The sequence below is a fragment of the Corythoichthys intestinalis genome, chromosome 15 (genome assembly GCF_030265065.1).
Source record: "Corythoichthys intestinalis isolate RoL2023-P3 chromosome 15, ASM3026506v1, whole genome shotgun sequence".
Taxonomy (NCBI): domain Eukaryota; kingdom Metazoa; phylum Chordata; class Actinopteri; order Syngnathiformes; family Syngnathidae; genus Corythoichthys; species Corythoichthys intestinalis.
Genome location: NC_080409.1, coordinates 34,837,835 through 34,857,819, shown reverse-complemented (window position 1 = coordinate 34,857,819; position 19,985 = coordinate 34,837,835). Strand labels below are relative to the sequence as shown.

The 19,985-nt window shown below is 38.3% G+C and overlaps 2 protein-coding genes across 3 annotated transcripts in view; one reads left to right on the top strand and one right to left on the bottom strand.

Annotated features, from left to right (window-relative positions):
• The first annotated feature begins 2,041 nt into the window (after positions 1–2,041).
• Positions 2,042–17,262, top strand: slc18b1 (solute carrier family 18 member B1). The gene is made up of 13 exons (XM_057860236.1): positions 2,042–2,228; positions 2,793–2,917; positions 10,967–11,062; positions 11,162–11,235; positions 12,397–12,544; positions 13,184–13,340; positions 13,425–13,663; positions 13,742–13,833; positions 14,349–14,444; positions 14,514–14,588; positions 15,922–16,015; positions 16,217–16,266; positions 16,627–17,262. Exons 1-13 carry the CDS (start codon positions 2,198–2,200, stop codon positions 16,679–16,681), a joined length of 1,332 nt encoding a protein of 443 aa, XP_057716219.1. The 5' UTR covers positions 2,042–2,197; the 3' UTR covers positions 16,682–17,262.
• Positions 15,164–19,985, bottom strand: part of ahi1 (Abelson helper integration site 1) — a 22,702-nt gene continuing 17,880 nt past the window's right edge. The window contains exons 19-24 of one of the 2 annotated variants that reach the window (XM_057860234.1): positions 19,883–19,975; positions 19,533–19,565; positions 19,288–19,450; positions 19,161–19,222; positions 18,273–18,361; positions 15,164–17,728 (exon numbers count right to left, since the gene is read on the bottom strand). In XM_057860234.1, the coding sequence (XP_057716217.1) occupies positions 17,533–17,728; positions 18,273–18,361; positions 19,161–19,222; positions 19,288–19,450; positions 19,533–19,565; positions 19,883–19,975 (636 nt within the window). In that variant the 3' untranslated portion in view covers positions 15,164–17,532. The remainder of the gene's footprint in view (positions 17,729–18,272; positions 18,362–19,160; positions 19,223–19,287; positions 19,451–19,532; positions 19,566–19,882; positions 19,976–19,985) is intronic. The other variant, XM_057860235.1, reaches the window with a different exon arrangement.

Genomic DNA, 19,985 nt, shown 5'->3' with positions numbered 1-19,985 from the left:
AGAAAAGATAGAAGACCAACTAACTGTGAGGACTTGAAAAGCAAAATTGTGAGGAAGCATGGGCAATCATAAGGTTACAAGTCCATCTCCAAAGACCTGAATGTTCCTGTGTCTACTGTGCGCAGTGTAATCGATAAGAGCCCATGGCACTGTGACTAACCTTCCTAGATGTGGACGGAAAAGAAGAACTGACAAGAGAGTTCAACGAAAGATTGTGCGGATGGTGGATAGAGAACCTCGACTAATATCCAAACAAGTTCAAGCTGTCCTGCAGTCCGGGGGTACAACAGTGTCAACCCGTACTATCCGTCGCCGTCCAACTGATAAGGGACTCTATGGTCGGATACCCAGGAAGACCCCACTTCTGACACAGAGACATAAAGAAGCCAGGCTGGAGTTTGCCAAAACTTACCTAAGAAAGCCAAAAACATTTTGGAAGAATGTTTTCTGCTCAGGTAAGACAAAAGTAGAGCTTTTTGGGAAAAGGCATCAACATAGAGTTAACTGGGGGAAAAAAGGGCCTTCAAAGAAAAAAACACGGTTCCCACAGTCAAACATGGCAGAGGTTCCTTGATGTTTTGGGGTTGCTTTGCTGCCTCTGGCCCTGGACTGCTTGACCGTGTGCATGGCATTATGAAGTCTGAAGACTACCAACAAATTTTGCAGCATAATGTAGGGCCAAGTGTGAGAAAGCTGGCTCTCCCTCAGAGGTCATGGGTCTTCCAGCAGGACAATGACCCAAACACACTTCAAAAAGCACAAAAAAATGGTTTAAGAGAAAGCACTGGAGACTTCTAAAGTGCCCAGCAATGAGTCCCGACCTGAAACCCATAGAACACCTGTGGAGAGATCTGAAAATAGCAGCTGTAGAAGCCACCCTTCAAATCTCAGAGACCTGGAGCAGTTGGCCATAGAAGAATGGTCTAAAATTCCAGCAGAGCATTGTAAGAAACTCATTGATGGATACCAGAAGCAGTTGTTCGCAGTTATTTTGCCTAAAGCTTGTGCTACCAAGTATTAGGCTGAGGGGGCCAATACTTTTGTCCGGCCCATTTTTGGAGTTTTGTGTAAAATGATAATGATTTTAAAAAATATACAGTGGGGAGAACAAGTATTTGATACACTGCCAACGGGTTTTCTCATTGACAGTGTATCAAATACTTGTTCTCCCCACTGTATGTTCTATTTTGTGTTTTTTCATAGCAAACAAAATAAATGAAGATATTATTACCAAAGCATTTGTAATTGGAATCATTTTCTGGGAGAAATTGAGCATTATCTGACAGAGTTGCAGGGGTGCCAATACTTTTGGCCAGCACTCTATGTACTCGTAATTAGCTTACAATTCTTGGACTATCAACAGCCAGTTTTACCACCCTTGTTGAACAATGCGGTTTATTGTCCAGTTTTTTTTGGATTTTTACAGGCTAATAAGCTGCCTGTCCTTTGGTGTAAATTTTCCATAATACATCGTATTATATGTCTGGTGTCTCTTGTGCAAGAACAAGTGACGTTTTTTTGTAAAATTTACTGGGTGAGCTTGTAGTCCAGAAAAAAAAAAAAAAGACATGATTCATTACTTTTTAAAGTTATTTTAGTAATTTCAATCATTAAATTATTAATTAAAATTATTTAAAAATAAATGCACAGTATTTATTTGTATGATTATATGTCCCTGCTTTAGAAATACAGCATACCATTAAAATTTTTTTTTTTTTTTTTTTTAACTATAAATGGCAAATGAACTTTATGTCCATTGGTGTAAATGAGGAGGAGCTGTACTTTTCACTGTACACTTATTAATTTGAAACTGAGGATTTCATTTAGTATAATAATTTTTTACACTAGGGTATTTCGTTTCTATTTGAAAGTTTCCATTTAAATATTTGTATTACTTTTTTTTTTTTAAAATAATGAATGTTTGATAAACAGGTATCACAACTGTTAGGCAAAAAAGTATATTGGTTTGAAACCGACACTTAAATGACAGCTTTACTTTGAATCACTCCTGCGCTTTTAATATGAAGGCGTCACCGGAAGTAGGCTCTTGCAGCTTGACCAGGAAACGAGAGAAACGCAGGCAAACGTCGTGGTGCGCGTGTGTCTCCTTGTTAATGTCAAAGTTCTCTCTGGGTCTTTTTCCAAATCGTATCACATGGACACAAACAAGCTGGAAGTCGTGAACTAAGAAACGAAAATGCAGCCTCAAGCGGATCTTCAGCCACAAGGTTGGTTATGTTTATACATGTCATTGTAATATGGGGTAGAATATTGGAAAAGTGATAGTGTCTCACAATTTTGAATTTTGATTGCGGCTCAAGAGTTCTAAGTACGGGCTCGATATTCAGTCCCAAAACATCCAATTCTAATTTTCCATTCGTGGGAATTACAGCAGTAGTCATATTCTAAAAGTTGTAATTATTTAAAAAAAAATTATAATTGAATATTTTTGGAAAAATACTGCAACTTTTTTTATTGGTCACTAGAATAAATTGTAGGCATAAAAATGATTCATGCTTAAATCTACTGTCAAATAATACTTGTGTATTTAACAACGAAATAGCTTAATGCAAACATTTAACAAAAAAAAAATCCTGACATGTTAACAAGCCAGTTTACAGTGGAAAAACATGTTGAAGTATTTAACAACATAGTACTAGCATCATGCATAGTATATCCTTTATGCTCTACAAAAATGACTAACATTACAGCAAGTGAGTACTAGTACTAAGTCGATTTTACATATTTGAATGTATGCTGTATTTTTCTTTTAAATTTTGTTCCCCTAAAAGAGGAGTTTAGGGAACCTCCGACAAGGATGACAAAAAAACAGACCCTCACCTTAATATCCATGGCGTCCGTCAACTTCAGCTCCATGATCTGCTACTCTATACTGGGGCCCTTCTTTCCCGTTGAGGTACAAATAGGACACACACTCTCTGTAAACAACACTGATCAGGAAGGCTGTTTTACTTGTTAAACATGCCATAGATTTCTACAACACAAGTAACACAAATGCTGTCTAAATACACAACTAGTTTCAAGTTGTCATATTATGAATAGTTGATATTTTAAAAATTAAGTGATGAGGTTTCAAGACTAAACTGTAGTTTGTATGTGTTTGGAATGCTGTACTGTATCTACAACCAGAAAATGGCAGATTTTTAAAATATACTGTAAGATATATAAAATATTCTGTTCCTGCTCACTGTTTTCTCCTAATAAATAAAACATAACTAACAAAAGGAGTATATCAAACTGCCATGTGATACATTAAAACTGTTCAGACCAAAAGTACGCTCAGATTCCTATTCTCTGTGTTTAAGCAGTTGAACAGGACAGGTTGAAGAAAAAAAAAACAAACATATTCTGTAAAAATTCAGATGTCTCAAAGACTAAACGAATGAATGAAATTTGAATAACACTATTACATGTTCCTATTTCTAGCACTTTCTGCCATTAATGACGATAGCTATCTGATCCATTTGAAATGGAAATGATCATTCAATGCCAGTCAAGCAGTTAAAATCCTAAATCAGTCTAGGAAACCCAACTAGAAACTCTTATTTTAAAACCTAAAGCTTCCTTTGAAACTTAACTCGCAACTACTCTAACGTCAAAGAGCTCATGTGAGAAGCTTTTATTGAATTTGGTGCTGCATTTATGTGGTAGTGTTGAGGAATAGTGCAATTTTAAAAGGGACATTCCAGTATTTACCAGATTCAACTGTGCTTGGTAAATGGAATTGAAACATACGAGTGTAATTGGAAAAAATTCACTTTGGACTGAAGTCGGCTGACCTCTTATAACCCTACGAACTTTTCATGTTAGAGTCTACTACGCATCAGAAAGTGTGGGTAATGACCAATGACCTGCACATCCAACTGTGTTATCACGATCAGATACAGCCCCCCCCCCCCAAAAAAAAATTTAAAAAATCAAAGCCTGGTGGTAGGGAAGTGCACTGGTGGCCTACCATGTTTGTGGATTCTTATTTCCAAATAAAAATAAAAATAGAAATGTTAGGTTGACAGGAATTTTAAAATTATGACTTATGTTTATTATAAGCCATTTATTAACAAGTTTTACAAATAGGCACCAGGTTGAATTAGTGTATTAAGAAATAAAACATGCAATTCAGTGCAATGGCTGACAGCTGAGACAGTTTTATTCACATATCAACCATAAAATGTCACCATTATGCTTTCCATTATTGCCGGATGCTGATAAAATATGCATACTGTACTTTGTGTGTGTGTGTTTGTGTATATGTATTAGGGCTGCAGCTATCGGTTATTTTAGTAGTCGATTAATCTATCAACTGGTTAGTTCGAATAATCGAGTAATCGGATTAGGAACATTTAATGCGTTGTAGAATCAATTTTAGGAGGTGTACTGTAAAACAATGGCTTGCTAAGATTTCACTTTCAAAAGAGCATTTAATGCAAATACAAAATAAAATTCCTGAGTTTCTTCAAACTATGCAGAATTGCACTTTCATTTCAAAATAAATTGAAATACTTGAGTTTAACCTTAAACGGTATTAAAAAAAAAAGATCTCAGTACAACAAAAGAATTGGCTAACTTTCATAGCAAGCGTCAGCTAACTTAAATGCTATAAAATGCGAACGTTTTTTTGTTTTACAACGCTCTTTACAATTTGTTCAAACACATATTCCCCTAAAAACGGCTAAATATACCAATAAACCAAATTACAAATGCATGAAAAACATACTAGCTCAAACAAAAATTACCTTATATTGGTCTTAACTGGGAGCAGCTGGATTCAGCCATGTTCAAAGAGTTAGGTCATATTCACTGTTGCCACTAAAGGACAGTGTATCCACCCAAATCAATAAAACTGAATGCAAACACTTCCAAAACAAACCATTACAAGCCACTCTAATTAAACGAATATTCGAAGCAGCAAAATTTGATTCAAAGCTTTTTTCTAATCGAATTACTCGAGTTAATCGATTAATCGTTGCAGCACAAATATGTATGTATGTACTTTAATAAAAACTACAGGTTGAATTAAAAAAAAAAAAAAAAAAGTTTTATTAATTATAGTGAAACAATTATTAACTTAAAATGATGTATACACCACATTACATACAATAGATATATCATATTTTATATATAAAAACGTCCCTCTCACTCCTCATGGGGTGGTATACGTATCATCATCAAGCTTGAGTCTTTTACCAGAGGCATGGGAGTGTGAGGGTTCTGCGAAGTAATCTTAGCTGTTCCTAGGACATCGTGGTGGTGGACAAAGAACAGAAGAGCCTGACATGATAAATGTGGCAATACCAGCTGACGCCAACACCAGTAAAAAGGAACACGACAACGTGGAGAAGTATCAAGGGCTGAAAGAGCAGGTAGAGGGGATGTGGAAGCTGAAGTCTAGCGTGGTTCTCATGGTAGTGGGAGCACACGGGGCAGTAACCCCCAAGCTGGGAGAATGGCTCCAGCAGATCCGAGGAACAACATCTGAAGCCACAGTCCAGTAGAATGGAGTCCTGGGAAAAGCTAAGATACTGTGCAGAACCCCCAAACCCCCAGGCCTCTGGTAATGAACCCGAGGCTGGGGATGACACAGATACCACGCCACGATGGGTGAGAGGGACGTTTTTTACATACACTGTTGGCCAAAACTATTGGCACCCCTGCAATTCTGTCAGATAATGTTCAATTTCTCCCAGAAAATGATTGCAATTACAAATGCTTAGGTACTAGGTAGTAATATCTTCAATTATTTTGCTTGCAATGAAAAACCACAAAAGAGAATGGAAAAAAATATATAAATCATTATCATTTCACACAAAAATCCCCAAAAATGGGCCAGACAAAAGTATTGGCACCCTTTGAAAAATCACGTGATGCTTCTCTAATTTGTGAAATTGCACCTCTTACTTACCTGTGGCACATAACGGGGTGGGAATAACAAAATCACACTTGCAGCCAGTTAAAATGGATTACAGTTGACTCAACCTCTGTCCTTGTATGTACCACATTGAGCATGGAGAAAAGAAAGAAGACCAAAGAATTGCCTGAGGACTTGAGAAGCAAATTTGTGAGGAAGCATGGACAATCTCAAGGCTACAAGTCTATCTCCAAAGACCTGAATGTTCCTGTGTCTACTGTGCGCAGTGTCATCAATAAGTGTAAAGCCCATGGCACTGTGGCTAACCTCACTAGATGTGGAAGGAAAATAAAAACCGACGAGAGATTTCAACAAAAGATTGTGCGGAGGGATGGTGGATAAAGAACCTCGACTAACATCCAAACAAGTTCAAGCTGTCCTGCAGTCCGAGGGTACAACAGTGTCGACCCATACTATCCGTCGGCGTCTGAATGAAAAGGAACTTTATGGTAGGATACCCAGGAAGACCCCACTTCTGACCCAGAGACAGTTGGAAGTTTGCAAAAATGTACCTGAGAAAGCCAAAAACGTTTTGGAAGAGTATTCTCTGGTCAGATGAGAAAAAAGTTGAGCTTTTTGGGGAAAAGGCATCAACATAGAGTTTACAGGGGGGAAAAAATGAGGGCCTTCAAAGAACACTGTCCCCACAGTCAAACATGGTGGAGGTTCCCTGATGTTTTGGGGTTGGTTTGCTGCCTCTGGCACTGGACTGCTTGACCATGTGCATGGCATTATGAAGTCTGAAGACCACCAACACATTTTGCAGCAAAATGTAGGTGCCAGTGTGAGAACGCTGGGTCTCCCTCGGAGGGCATGGGTCTTCCAGCGGGACAATGACCCAAAACACACTTAAAAAAGCACTAGAAAATGGTTTGAGAGAAAGCACTGGAGACTTCTAAAGTGGCCAGCAATGAGTCCAGACCTGAATCCCATAGAACACGTGTGCAGAGATCCAGGGGCGGGCCAGGCCATTTGGGGGCCCTAAGCAAAATAATGCAAAGGGGCCCATATTTTTGGCCCAGCATTTCGTCACAGTGTACTGTGAAACTCATACATGCAATCCAACCCATACGTCCATATTTTGTATATTAATCAGATTTTGTTGCACTGCATACTTCAAACTTCTCACCCCAAATGATTGTCAGTACTTACAGTAGATAGCGCCAAACCTTTTTCTAAAAGAGGAAAAAAAGACGTAAAGGAAGAACTTATTTTTTTAAGCTTGTAATCAAGTATCAAAACTCACAAAAGTCAAATAAAGCAAACTAGTAAACAAAATAGAATTATAAATTAAACAATTGCCAGATTGGGGGCGCCCTAGTGGTCAGGGGCCCTAAGCAGCTGCATGATCTGCGTATAGGCTGGGCCGGCCCTGCAGAGATCTGAAACTGGCATTTTGGAGCAGGCAACCTTCAAATCTCAGAGACCTCGAGCAGTTGGCCAAAGAAGAATGGTCTAAAATTCCAGCAGAGCATTGTAAGAAACTCACTGATGGATAGCGGAAGCGGTTGTTCGCAGTTTTTCTGTCCAAAGGTTGTGCTACCAAATATTAGGCTGTGGGTGCCAATACAATCCGGCTCAATTTTGGAGTTTTGTGTAAAATTTTAATGTTTTTTTTTTCTTTTTTTTTTTTCTTCATTCTCTTTTGTGTTTTTTCGTTGCAAGCAAAATAAATGAAGATATTACTGCCAAAGCATTTGTAATTGCAATCATTTTCTGGGAGAAATTGAGCATTATCTGACAGAATTGCAGGGGTGCCAACACTTTTGGCCAGCAATGTAATACATATAGGATGTATTTTAAGAATGGCTAAATGAAGGCAACTATACTACAAGATGTAATGTGGTGGGTGAGCGGGATTGAAAAAATGAAGCAGGTCACATATACATTTATCTTTTCTATTTGCATCTGTGAGTGTAACCCATTAAGCATCCACTTCTTTCTGAGCTCAGTGGAACAAAACAAACGTGGGCTAAGCTAATCAACTGGAGAAAATTCCACCAAATTAAGCCTGAGAGCTGCGATTGGTCACCGTGGCCACCATGTGACCCCACTCAGGACGTGTGTCACGTATTGTAAATGTAGATTCCTAGATGGTTGTTCAAATGGGAAATTTGCCCTCGTGCTTGCCCAGCAGTTGATAGACATGTGAGATGATTAATAATATGTTCCTGTCAGCCTTCCATTAAATCAATCTTTGTTGTCATCTCTGATCAATTGGGGCTACCTTGGATATGCATGTCCGTCGTAGACCTGAAATAAGAGTCCGTCTGAGTTGAAAAATTGGTGAAGACACACATTGTTTGAAATCTGCATTATTCTTGGAATGTGAATATTACTAAGTTTTTCTTTTTTCTTAAAATTTAATTTTGTGTTCATCCCCCACAACCCATGGAAGAACAGATTAACCTTTAAATAATGATTTGATAAACAAAGATCATGTGATTTTCATCTACATTTACCGTTTTTTAACCAAAATTGTATGGCAGCTTCTTCAAAAACATTTTAAAAAATCAAATGTAGATTATTTTAAATGTAATGCACAAATAATGTTGTTAATTACTGGGCTGAAATTCAGTAAAGCAAGAATTTGTCAACCAATTTCTGATTTTAAACTTATTCTAAATTTGACTCAAAATGACATGTGGAACGTATTTTAAACAGGGACATAACAGGGGTCGACAATATGAATGGCATGGTGGCCCGGACGTACTTTTAAAACCACCTGAGCCACCAGAATGCTCCAACTACTGGCTCGGTGTGGCCAGTAAAAATAATGCGTTGATAATAATAATAATAATAAAAATTAAAAAAAATCTTATTTCACATTAATTCCCAGTGGTTTCGTATTTTGATGACGTTACGCTATCCTGATCAAAGACAACCTTACAATCTATGCAGCCAGCCGTTGCTCTCCGTGGGGTGTAAACACACTTCGCTCGCTCGATTGTCAGTATCCTAGTACCTACCTAATGTTATACTACAAGACAAAATGTTTCTGAAACCCCCAGCACCGGCCAAGCAAAGGGGAAAAAGGACCACTCAAGTAAGAGAAAGTCACCAGAGGAGTTTAGGGAAAGCTAAATCCAGCAGGTTAAGGGAGAGAAAGTTTCAGCCCCAGTGGCGAGACTGCTTGAATCGGCTCGGCTACGATGAGACAAAAAAAAGTAGAGCTGAAACGAATACTCGAGCAACTCGAGTTTAAAAACTGATCCGAGTAATTTTATTCACCTCGAGGAATCGTTTAATTTTGCCAGCTCTAAGCATCACGTTTTGCCCGGACTACTTTTAATTTGGGACAACGTGCTGACGTCACGTGCGTAGAGGAAGAAGCAATTAAAAAAAAAAAAAATCTACTGCAGCCGACAGCCGCTACAAACTACGCTGACGTTGCTAAAAACTAGCCCGCATGATGCTAGTGTGGTAGCAGGTAGTGTCCGATGCGTCTCATGGATATCGCATGCATTTAGGACTAGATGCGAAATGACACTCGGCCGCGTCTGGGCAGCGTTAGTAAACAGCTGCCATCTTTAAGCAGTAGACTTCTCAGCGCTAATAAATATAATGTTACTGTCACTCGCTCACATAACGTTAGCCCTTCGGAGGGCTAGGTTTCTATTGATTATGACCACTGTCGATGCGTGGCTAAAGTGTCTTACATACAGGCTTTATTTAATCTGTAAAAACACAGCGCTGTAGAGTGATGAGGGTGTAACATTAAAACGTAATAAAGCTAACTGTTAGTTTTAGCTCCGTAGTCATTGCTGAATAAAACACCAAGTAGCACTGGTCCCTAATGTGCTCCAATACAGCAGGTATCATCCATTTATTTTGAACACTGCAAAAACTCAATCCTATCAGTACTTACAGTTTAGACTAACTTAAAACTTAACTAGAACATAAAAATAGCTTGACACAAATGGAAATTCAATTGAAACACGTGGGAAAAACACGTAGCTTTCAAGTGATGTTGTTATCAAGCGTAATTACATTTTTAGGTAAGAAATGTTTTTTTAGATCTAGAAGTTTTTTGAGTGAAAGCAGTGATTTTTTTTTCTAGTCACATCTGAGATGCAATTGTTGGCTGTTTTCAGCAATGTACATAGAAAACAAAGACATTGATTGACTGAAAATGGTTCAATATTGGATTGGTTTTTTTTCTCATGTATATTTATAATTGCTCTTTACCTTAAAAAATAATGTTTTATCCGATTACTCAATTAATCGTTTGAATTTTCAGTCGATGACTCGATTACTAAAATATTCGATAGCTGCAGCCCTAAAAAAAAAGTGAGGTGTGCAGATCAGTGCCCACATAGGCAGACAAGTACGTTAGAGAAAACCGAACGAGTATGAAACCTATGGCATAAACATAACATTTGATAATTAATCCGCATGACTACGGAAAAAACTATCGTCATAACGACGTTCTAGCTTGAAAATCGTTCGCCATAATTGCCTTAGTCATCTCTTTGACTTCTAAATTGTTGCCACGACAACCGAGCCCTTCCAGAAGGTGTAAGGGGAAGATAGGCAAGCTTCGCCCAGGCATGGGGCACTCCCGTGGGCCCGCCTCCTACTAGTGCTCCCAAGAAAAAATGTTTGTGTGTTGTTTGTTTCCCGAAAACATTAAAATATGTGTAAGTCGTCAGTGGAGTTGATTTGGGTTCATTCATGTATGCTGGAGTGAATATGGAATTGGAATAGGATTATTTGCACTAGATTCATGTTTTTGCACCGTTTTGCTGCATTTTTTATAAAATCTACATCCCCCCCCCCCCCCCCCCCGAAAATGTTATGCATGTTATTCCAGCAAATTGTTCTTTTTCTTGATTATTGAGATCAATGACTGACGCGTTGACCAGGTCCAGTGGTTTTGATAGTTGGGCCAGTGAACTTCGTGGCTAATTTCCCTTATTGTCTACCCCTGCATAAGTCAAAAAGTTATCCCCTTTGGTCAAATTGATAAAACCATGATTGAAAAGAGCTGTACCGTTGTCTCACACGGTTCAATTATTTTTGCAATTGATTGTGTCCCAGGCAGAAAAGAAAGGCGCAACCCAGACAGTGGTGGGCGTCATATTCGGCTGCTACGCTGTAAGCAATTTGATTGGCTCGTTGATCCTGGGCCGATATGTAAGTAGAGGATATCTTGCAATTTTTTTCACCCGTCACAAGATGCACGTAATGGAAAGAACATATAACCCCCCCAATGCTTCTTCATGTTCTTTTCAGATCGTGCAAATCGGCGCAAAGTTGATGCTCATCACAGGACTTTTTGTGTCATCTGGCTGCACCATTCTCTTTGGGTGATGATCGTTTTCTCTCTGAATTAACATCGGCTCAAAAACCAGGCGTTCTTAAAAAATTGTATACATATTTAGATAATGTTGTGGGAGCAAATTTGTATTTAAAAAAGGTCTAAAAACAAACAAACAACAAAAAACTCAGCTCTAGAAGAATAAATGCACATTTATGGGCATAAAACGTTTTCTTATGAAATGAGTAATTTTCCGAATTGCTTATCCTCTTGATGGGCAGTTTTTCCCATTAAAAAAATGCATTTGTTTTGTTGTGAAAATTTTTCACATTAAAAAGTTTTTTTATGAGAGAAAGATGCAAGAAAAAAAGCTTTTTTTCAGGATGGTTGTCATCTTGCAGGAATAAAGTTGCTTAAATAAACAATACAAAATAAAGTTGGAATCCTTACCAAAGAAATTATGTATTTGTTCAGGATAAAAATTGATAAGAATGAGAATAATTGCAAAAAATCACATTACGTAATTTACGAGAAAAAAGTCCTCTTTTTGCGTGAAAAAAAAGCTGCCACCTTTACAAAAATCTTATAGACAATAGAATAGAAACAAGGTTTTAGATAAAAAGCCTCAATGTTACCGGGTAAAAGTCTAGCATTGTTACTTAAGGAAAAAAGTCATATTCATTTTTGTCACGATAAAAACTTAACGAGATTTGTCATATTACTTCACCAAAAAAATCAGGCAGGGATTAAACGTCTGTCACAGCCGATGAGTTAATTTACTGGCATCAAATTAATAAACATATCAAAATTACTGTAATTTTTTTTGTGTCAAAAAACATGACCAAGGCAACTGTTCTATAGGTTAATATAATGTAGACTTTGGGGCCGGGCAGTACATCGATATGAAAATGACACCGATATATTTTTAAAGGTGATATGAAATTACACCATATTGTATGAATACATTTCACATTTATGTGGGTAGTAGCACTGCAACAAATGTGACATTTTACATCTCTGGATTTGTTAGAATGAAGAAGAAAATCTACAAATTGATTTCAATAAGCTATTTAGAGGTGTCAAACTAAAAAAAATTGTTTGTTTCTCATGAATGCATCTTTTCAACATAAAAAAGATTGGCCTATTTTATTTTATTAAGCTGTTTTATTAAGCACCTATTTGAAGAACTGCCATTGATTTCATCTGACAGGCTGCTGGACAGAGTTCCTGCCGGTCCTGTTTTCATTGCCTTGTGTATCATCGTGAGGTCTGTGGATGCCGTCGGCTTTGCTGCCGCCATGACTTCTTCTTTTGCCCTCTCAGCAAAAGTATTCCCAAACAATGTGGCCACTGTCTTGGTGAGTATGAACAGCCAATTGTCTGCGTCTAGCATGTTTTTACGGCAGGATCATGAGCGCTCCTGTTTCACACTAGAACTACCGTCGCATTCCCTGTGGGCGACTTTGGGTAACGGTAATTTTGTGGAAGCATAACTGCTTGAGGCACTCAGTTCGCAAATCGGCCCAACTAGGAAAGCAGTGTTTGGCGGCTTTTTAGAAACGTGATTTGGTTAAACTGGTTGGTCACTGTGTGTTATGGAGCACCTCGACGGCGATAACATGCATTGATCATCAAGCTGAAGCCGATCGCTTTTCTATTACTTATTGTCCATTGTATGTTGTCAGAGGCGTCATGTGGAAAGAATGTTATGAGAAGCATGTGAATACTGTATGGCAGCGGTTACTAAGTTGCGGACCGAGGTCTACCTAGAAGCCTTCCCATACAGACCTGTTCAAAAAAAACTCAGCGCCTTTATTTTAAGCGCCTCATCCATTGTATATTTTACGGTAGTAGCTGGTGATGTAACCTTACTCTTCCAAAGAAAGAGATGTTCAGTCAGTTAACACCAACTTTACAGCAGAGACAAATAAAGTTTGAAACTCCAAGCTGTGGTCATGTTGTTGTTACCCTGTAAATGATTTTCTTGTTCCTTCCAGGGAAGTTTGGAAGTGTTTACAGGCCTGGGCCTCATCCTGGGACCACCCGTAGGAGGTTGGTTCTACCAGTCCTTTGGATACGAGGTTCCCTTCATGGTGCTCGGCTGTTTCCTTTTGATTATGGTACCACTCAACATCTACATCCTTCCCTCCATTGGTACTGAGCCAATTACCTTTGATTGACATCACACACAGGTTGGGTCTGATCAGTATGGAATGTTAACCCCCAATCCTTTCTCAGATGCCGCAGCCTCAAAGAGTTCCTTCTTCAGTCTTCTCAAAAATATTCAAATCATCCTGCTCTGCTACGTCATCTTCACCCTAAGTTCAGGTCTGGGTTTCCTGGATGCAACGTTGTCCCTGTACGCCGTGGAACAGTTCAAACTGTCCACCGGCTACGTGGGTCTGATCATGCTGGGTTTGTCCTTCCCATACTCCCTGGGGTCTCCATTAATGGGCTTTTTCACTGATAAATACCCTGTGAGTATTAAAAAAAATCAGATTTTCCCATGAGTTATTATTATTATTTTTTTTAAAGCATTCATCTTTCCATTTCAGGCGTCCAGGAGCTGGTTCATGGTGATCGGGGGCACTGCCACAGCTTTTGGCTTCATGTTCCTGGGACCTGTCCCTTTCCTTAACTTACCAAGGTACTTTACAACTACATGGAAAGTAAATTCCAAAATTTTGGAAGCCCAGAATCAGTTATGTGCTCCCTCTTACACAGGCTACTTTCAGTTAAGAGGTGAGGCAGTAGCATTTCTGAATGGTACCCAAATGTTAACTTTGTGACTAATGTTGGAATAAAATATTCTACTTTGCTTTGACCTCTTAAAAAAAAAAAAAAAAAAAAAAAAAGGGCAACTGATTAGCATAGCTTGTTAGCCTAGTAGGCCTTAAGCTTTTAATAAAGGTTAAATCTGCTGGTAAATCGGATTATGCAAATCCACGTGGCGTCATTTAGTTCTTAAATTATGAAAACAAGTAACTGTTAAGGCAATGTCATAATATCATACCAACACCTTACTTCTTAACCTTTGCACCCTCATTAAATGTTTTAACTTTTTGGACAAATTGTACTGTAAATGCAACCACAAGTTCTTTTATTGTTATTATAAAGTGAGTTTAGATTTTTTTTACTATAACCATCTATTTACATTCCCAGACAACTCTGGCTGCTGGTCTTCATGCTGGGAGTAATTGGCTTTTCCCTGGCCATGACTGCCATCCCCATTTTCCCTGAGGTCATCAAATGTGCCTAGTGAGTGAATTTTGTGGTGCAAAAGTCGCAGGATAATTGTTTGGTCACCTTGTTCCCTGTTTTGTGTAGCGACAATGGCTACGAGGAGGGACTGAGCACTCTGGGAATGGTGTCAGGGTTGTTTGGAGCAGTGTGGTCCACAGGGTGAGTCTGTCAAACTATTCAGGTCTGATTGATATGGAAATGAATGGTGCTAGGCATGGTGACTATGCAAATAAGTTTGTGGTACAAGAGTATATAAAAAAATACAGATAAAGATGATCTGGGTGCAATTAGATACACACAGCTAAAAAGATTGTCGATGCCAGGATTAGCGATCAGGTACCATAGAATAGGATGTCAATACATAATACTGGATTCCCCACCTCACATTGCTAAATTGTGTACGCTCCACCCCACCTAATCATGTTTCCTTTTGATTCACCTCCCGTCGTCTTTCTCCTCAGTTATCAGGCCTTCCACGGTGTCCACCGGTAGATGTAATTAGCTAACGATAGCACTATGATGTTTAGAAGTAGCGTACGGATGTAAAAATGTATTTTTTTGTTTTTCTCCTCTTCTTTCTGCTTCCTTCCTTCCTGTCCCACATAATCCCTTCGTAGTGGCTGCTTTCTGCTAATAAATAAAACTTGAACAAACCACAATGGGAGTACAACCCCTAGCAAAAAGTATGGAATCACCAGTCTCGGACGAGCACTGAACTCAGACATTTTATTATGTAGAACAAACTCGGATAAAAAGCTTGAAAAAATAATTAATTTTCCATTTTCCAAGATGACAATGCATCATGCCACAAAGCTAAAACTGTTGAAGCATTCCTTGGAGAAATACTCACCCAGTCAATGTCAGCCCAGATCTCAACCCTATAGAAAACCTGTGGGGGAAATTGAAAAAAATGGTCCACAGCAAGGCTCCGACCTGCAAGGATGATCTGAACTGCAATCAAAGAGAGTTGGCACCAAATTGATGAAGAATACTGTTTGTCACTCATCAAGTCCATGCCTCAGAGATTGCAAGCTGTCATAAAAGCCAGAGGTGGTGCAACTAAATATTAGAGATGTGTTTTGATTGTTATTTCTTTGTTTCTCATGATTCCATATTTATTTCCCTGCAATTGCTCTTTAGAAGTAACATTTACTGACCACCACAATGTTTTTTATTCATTTCTTTTAGTGTTTCTGAATGCCAAGGAGTTGCACTTTTGAACTAATTCATTATTTTTTCAAGCTTTTTATCTTGAGTTTTTTCTACACAATAAAATGTCTGAGTGCTCGCTCCTCGGGGAGTGGTGATTCCATACTTTTTGCTACAGGTTATAGATTAAACACCTATTTGATACATTAAAACTATTAAGACCATATGGACAGTCAGATTCCTATTCTCCATGTCTAAGCAGCTGAATAGGAGAGGTTTAAAAAAAAAAAAAAAAAAAAAAAAAGATCTGGTGTAAACATGAGTGCTTGCTTCCCATTTCTAGGATGTTTTACGGGCCCACCATGGGTGGCTTCATCACGCAGCGTTTAAGCTTCGAGTGGGCAGCTGCCATCCAAGGAGGCCTGGCTTTCATCGGTGTAAGTTTGACATTTAATTTTGCCAACAGCCTCTCCAATCATTTAGGTTACATTGCAGTTCATGAGTCAAAAGAAGTGATTTCTGTCACCTCACCTGAGGAATTCCAGATGGATTTGCAGGCCTTTAATACAATACATTTAGCATTTAGGGTGGTGATGTAAAACTCACCTGTGGTTGATGGTGTTGTGACATGTCCTTAGGCTTTCCTCCTGGCGCTGTATTATGTCGCGCATCAGGCAACACCGCAAAGGTAAATTATCTTACTTGACATTACTGATATACTGTAAGTTTATTTAGTGCAAAGCTTCCCAGTTCAAATGGATTGGACATATTTAAATTTACAGCAGATTCATTTTTCACTCATTTCTGCATATGGTTGCTGCCTTTCGTCACATTCAAATGGATTAGATGTCTCGTTGCAGCTGATGAGCAAAACATCGATTTTAAGTGCTTATCTTAATGCTACGAAATAACATAGAAGCACATAAATGTAACGCATTACAGCTTGTAGCCTTTAGGTTTAAAACATTGTCTAAGCTGAGGAAAAACTGCGAGTGAATCAAAGTTTTATCATTTGTGAATCATTCCCTTTTTGATTTTTTTTTTCCAGGCTTCCAGATAAGAGGCAACAAAATGACGAAACTCTTCCACTCCTGGATGAATAAAATCCTTGTTGAAACTTTAGTGACAATATTTTATATCATCACTACATGAAAGTCAAATCGCACACTTGATGTTCTGATAAATCTTTTTTTTTTTTTTTTTTTTTTTAAATAAAACTTGTACATATTTAAATGCTAAACGGTAAGCCTGATTCATTATACTTTCATGTAAGAGTGCATATGAAAATGGGTTTTGAAAAACGTAAAACACGGAATACTGCCTGGGTGCGGTGTAAAAGATGACAAACGATACGCACATGAAGGTAAAAAGTTTAATACTGCATATAAAATCAGAAATCTACCATATTTTTCAGACGATAAGTCACACAGACCAACATGACCAGGTAGAAACTATATTACATACAGAAAAGTGTAGTGGTGTGTTACATTGCGTTAACATGCTCTACACTCACTCAGTCATTATTATAAAATGATTTTACATTGTGAAATGTATTAGTCAAGTGTTTGAAAAATAATGTCCCTCAAAAATGCGACTCCTATTCTGTTGCAACTTGTGTGTTATATACAGTATTAATGTGACTGTCTGAAAAATGTGAAATAAAAAGTTTTGTCACATTTTTTGGCCTCAAAATGTTTAATATTTTTAGTGCAACCTCCAAAGTGGTACATAAAATTACTGTTTCAATTACCTGTGCAGATGAGTTAACATTTATTTTACTTGTACATACTCTTTTGAAATTAGAACTTCCACTTTGGAAGTTACACTATATGTAGAGACATTCAGTCCCAATAATAAATAACTTTTTTTTTTTTTTTTGTACTTTAAAAAAAATATAAAAATCATTCTAAAAAGGGATTGTCTTTTGAATAAAATCATGACAAAAAGTTTACCATCATTGGTCGAGTTGCACAGCATCACTGGGCCTCCTAGTCGGTCTCTTCGGGAGGGGGCGGCGATTGGGTCGGACTCTATTGTCGGCCGACTCGCTTCCGACATCTGTGTCGGAAACTGTGGCCTGAGGTGATGTTAGCTGTGGCGATGGTGGTGGTTTTCCCACATTCTTTTTCACTTTCTTTTTCTTTTTGGGTCTGTGCCAAAAAAGGAAATGTACACAATGAATTTCTAATACATCACTGTATTCATTTAAACTTTTGTTGATCCTTTATAGAGCCCTCATTTAACTCAGTGCAGCAATTAGCGGTGAATGATTGCTGTCAGCCTAACCAGCCAAAATGGACCATTAAGGGCACTGAAAGCTGAGAATGTTCAATCGGTCCTCCCAGTTTAAATGAATTTAAAAGACGTTTATCATTGTGAATGGCAGGCAATGAGTTAAATACTATGAAAAAAACTTTGGGGTGTTCTGATTTTATTCATGTTAATTTTATTCATTTCTTTGATTGACAATGTAATCATAAAAAAATCTAAATGATTAAAATACATATATAATTGAGACCAGGCATCTACATATACAGACTTCACATATGTGGACCCCGGGTCATTATGGGGTTAAAATTTTTTTCTCTTTAATTTACCAAAAATAGTCATTTGCTCTGTAAAGTGTTACATTGGTGTTGTATCTGTTTTGCATCATTTTCGGGAGGTGCTTGTAATAATTGAGACGATACTTACTTGGCCTCCATCAATTCTGGCTCTGTGTCAGTTAGAGCGGGCTCGGAGAGAAACCGGAGTTCCCCAGAAGGAGTAATTGCAGTGGAAATCTTGGAAGTGCACAGGAAAACATTGAATTATTTTCTCTCATTTTAACGACCAATGTTTTTTCTGTGGAATTGACGTTGATAGACATCCAATACATTCAAACTGAATGGACGGATGGGTTAACATGTTCTTCTCGTTAGCTTAGCAAAAGGGTACATTTTGACGGATAGATGAGTTCGGGCGTAAGCCACACTCAGTGAGCATTCGACCACCTTTTGTCTATGCAAGGTTTCTGAAACCACTCGCCCCAACTAAAAATGTGTTTGGTTGCGTCAGCATGTCACAACGAGGACACACACACACCAGACACATACAACCTGGAAAGGGTTTTTATTCCTGATTTTTTTCCTCAGATTTTAAAAAGGAATTTCATTGACTTGCATACTTGCTCACATCGGCATTGGTTTTAAGTGATTTAAGTATGAGGACTGGTCTGGGGAAAACGGCCTTTCAGTTCTATGACCTTCTCAAATGAAATAAAATCTTCAAATAAAGGTGACATGAAATGAATACATGGGGTTGGATCAGGAGATGTCATCATTAACTCTTTCAGTGCCATTGACGGTAGACGTCCAATTCTGCTGTGAATTACTTCAGTCCAGTCCAAATGGATATGCTGTCAATGGCAGTCAATGAGTTAATTATTAGGTATATTAAAAATATTTTAATAATTACGTATATTAATAATGTATTTTAAATTATTATTACTCTCATTTAGTATAGTACTTTTTAATTCCTGTAATTTTTGGACAACACAAAGCCCACAGAGTTTGTATCAATGATGTTGTAACATCAGCTCACCATGGTCGGCGTTGCCCTCTCCACAGCTGCATCTGCCACTGCAACCTCCTCGACCGCGTCTCCTATGAGCACATAACAGCTCAGCTGAGCGGTTCACTACAACTAGAGAACACTGTACTCTACGTACCCTTAACTTCTACGTAGGCAACGAGAAAATAGCCCTGCTGTCCATCCGGCAAGCTCCCATACCACCATTTATCATTGTCCTTGTACAGCACACGGATGATGTCGCCACGCCGCAGCGTCAGCTCGTCCGAGCGGTTGGCTTTGTAGTCGTGCAGTGATACCACCTGGGAAAGAGACCCACAGCAGGTGACCATTTTATAGAGTAAGACACCGATATTACAAGCAGTAGCTTCTGTGCAAGCTTACCACAGGTTGAGTAGAGTCGTAGCTAGGAAGAGGCTGTGAATGACAAATATTACATTTAGATGCCATAGATGTCGTGTAAGACTGTCAGCAGTTTATATAATGGGTATATTAGGTAAATTTGACTAATTGCTAAAACTCAACTGTCAAAATTGCAATAAAACCGGCTAATAGGATGCTACTAATTATATCTTTCAACAGGGTGACATACACACGAGGCAGTGTCCGCTTTCAATTTTGAAATGAAATCATATATATAAACAAAAATGAAATCATATACACACACACATATAAACACATTTATTTTATTGGCCGCAATTGTAAATACTTCTAATTTAAGATGGGCTCCTCACCGTCTGATGCTTGTGAGACGACATCCCCTGTCGATGCAGCCCGACTGGACTGAAGCCGCCCAATAGAGGAGGAAGGGAAGCGTTGGATTTTATCTGAGATTAT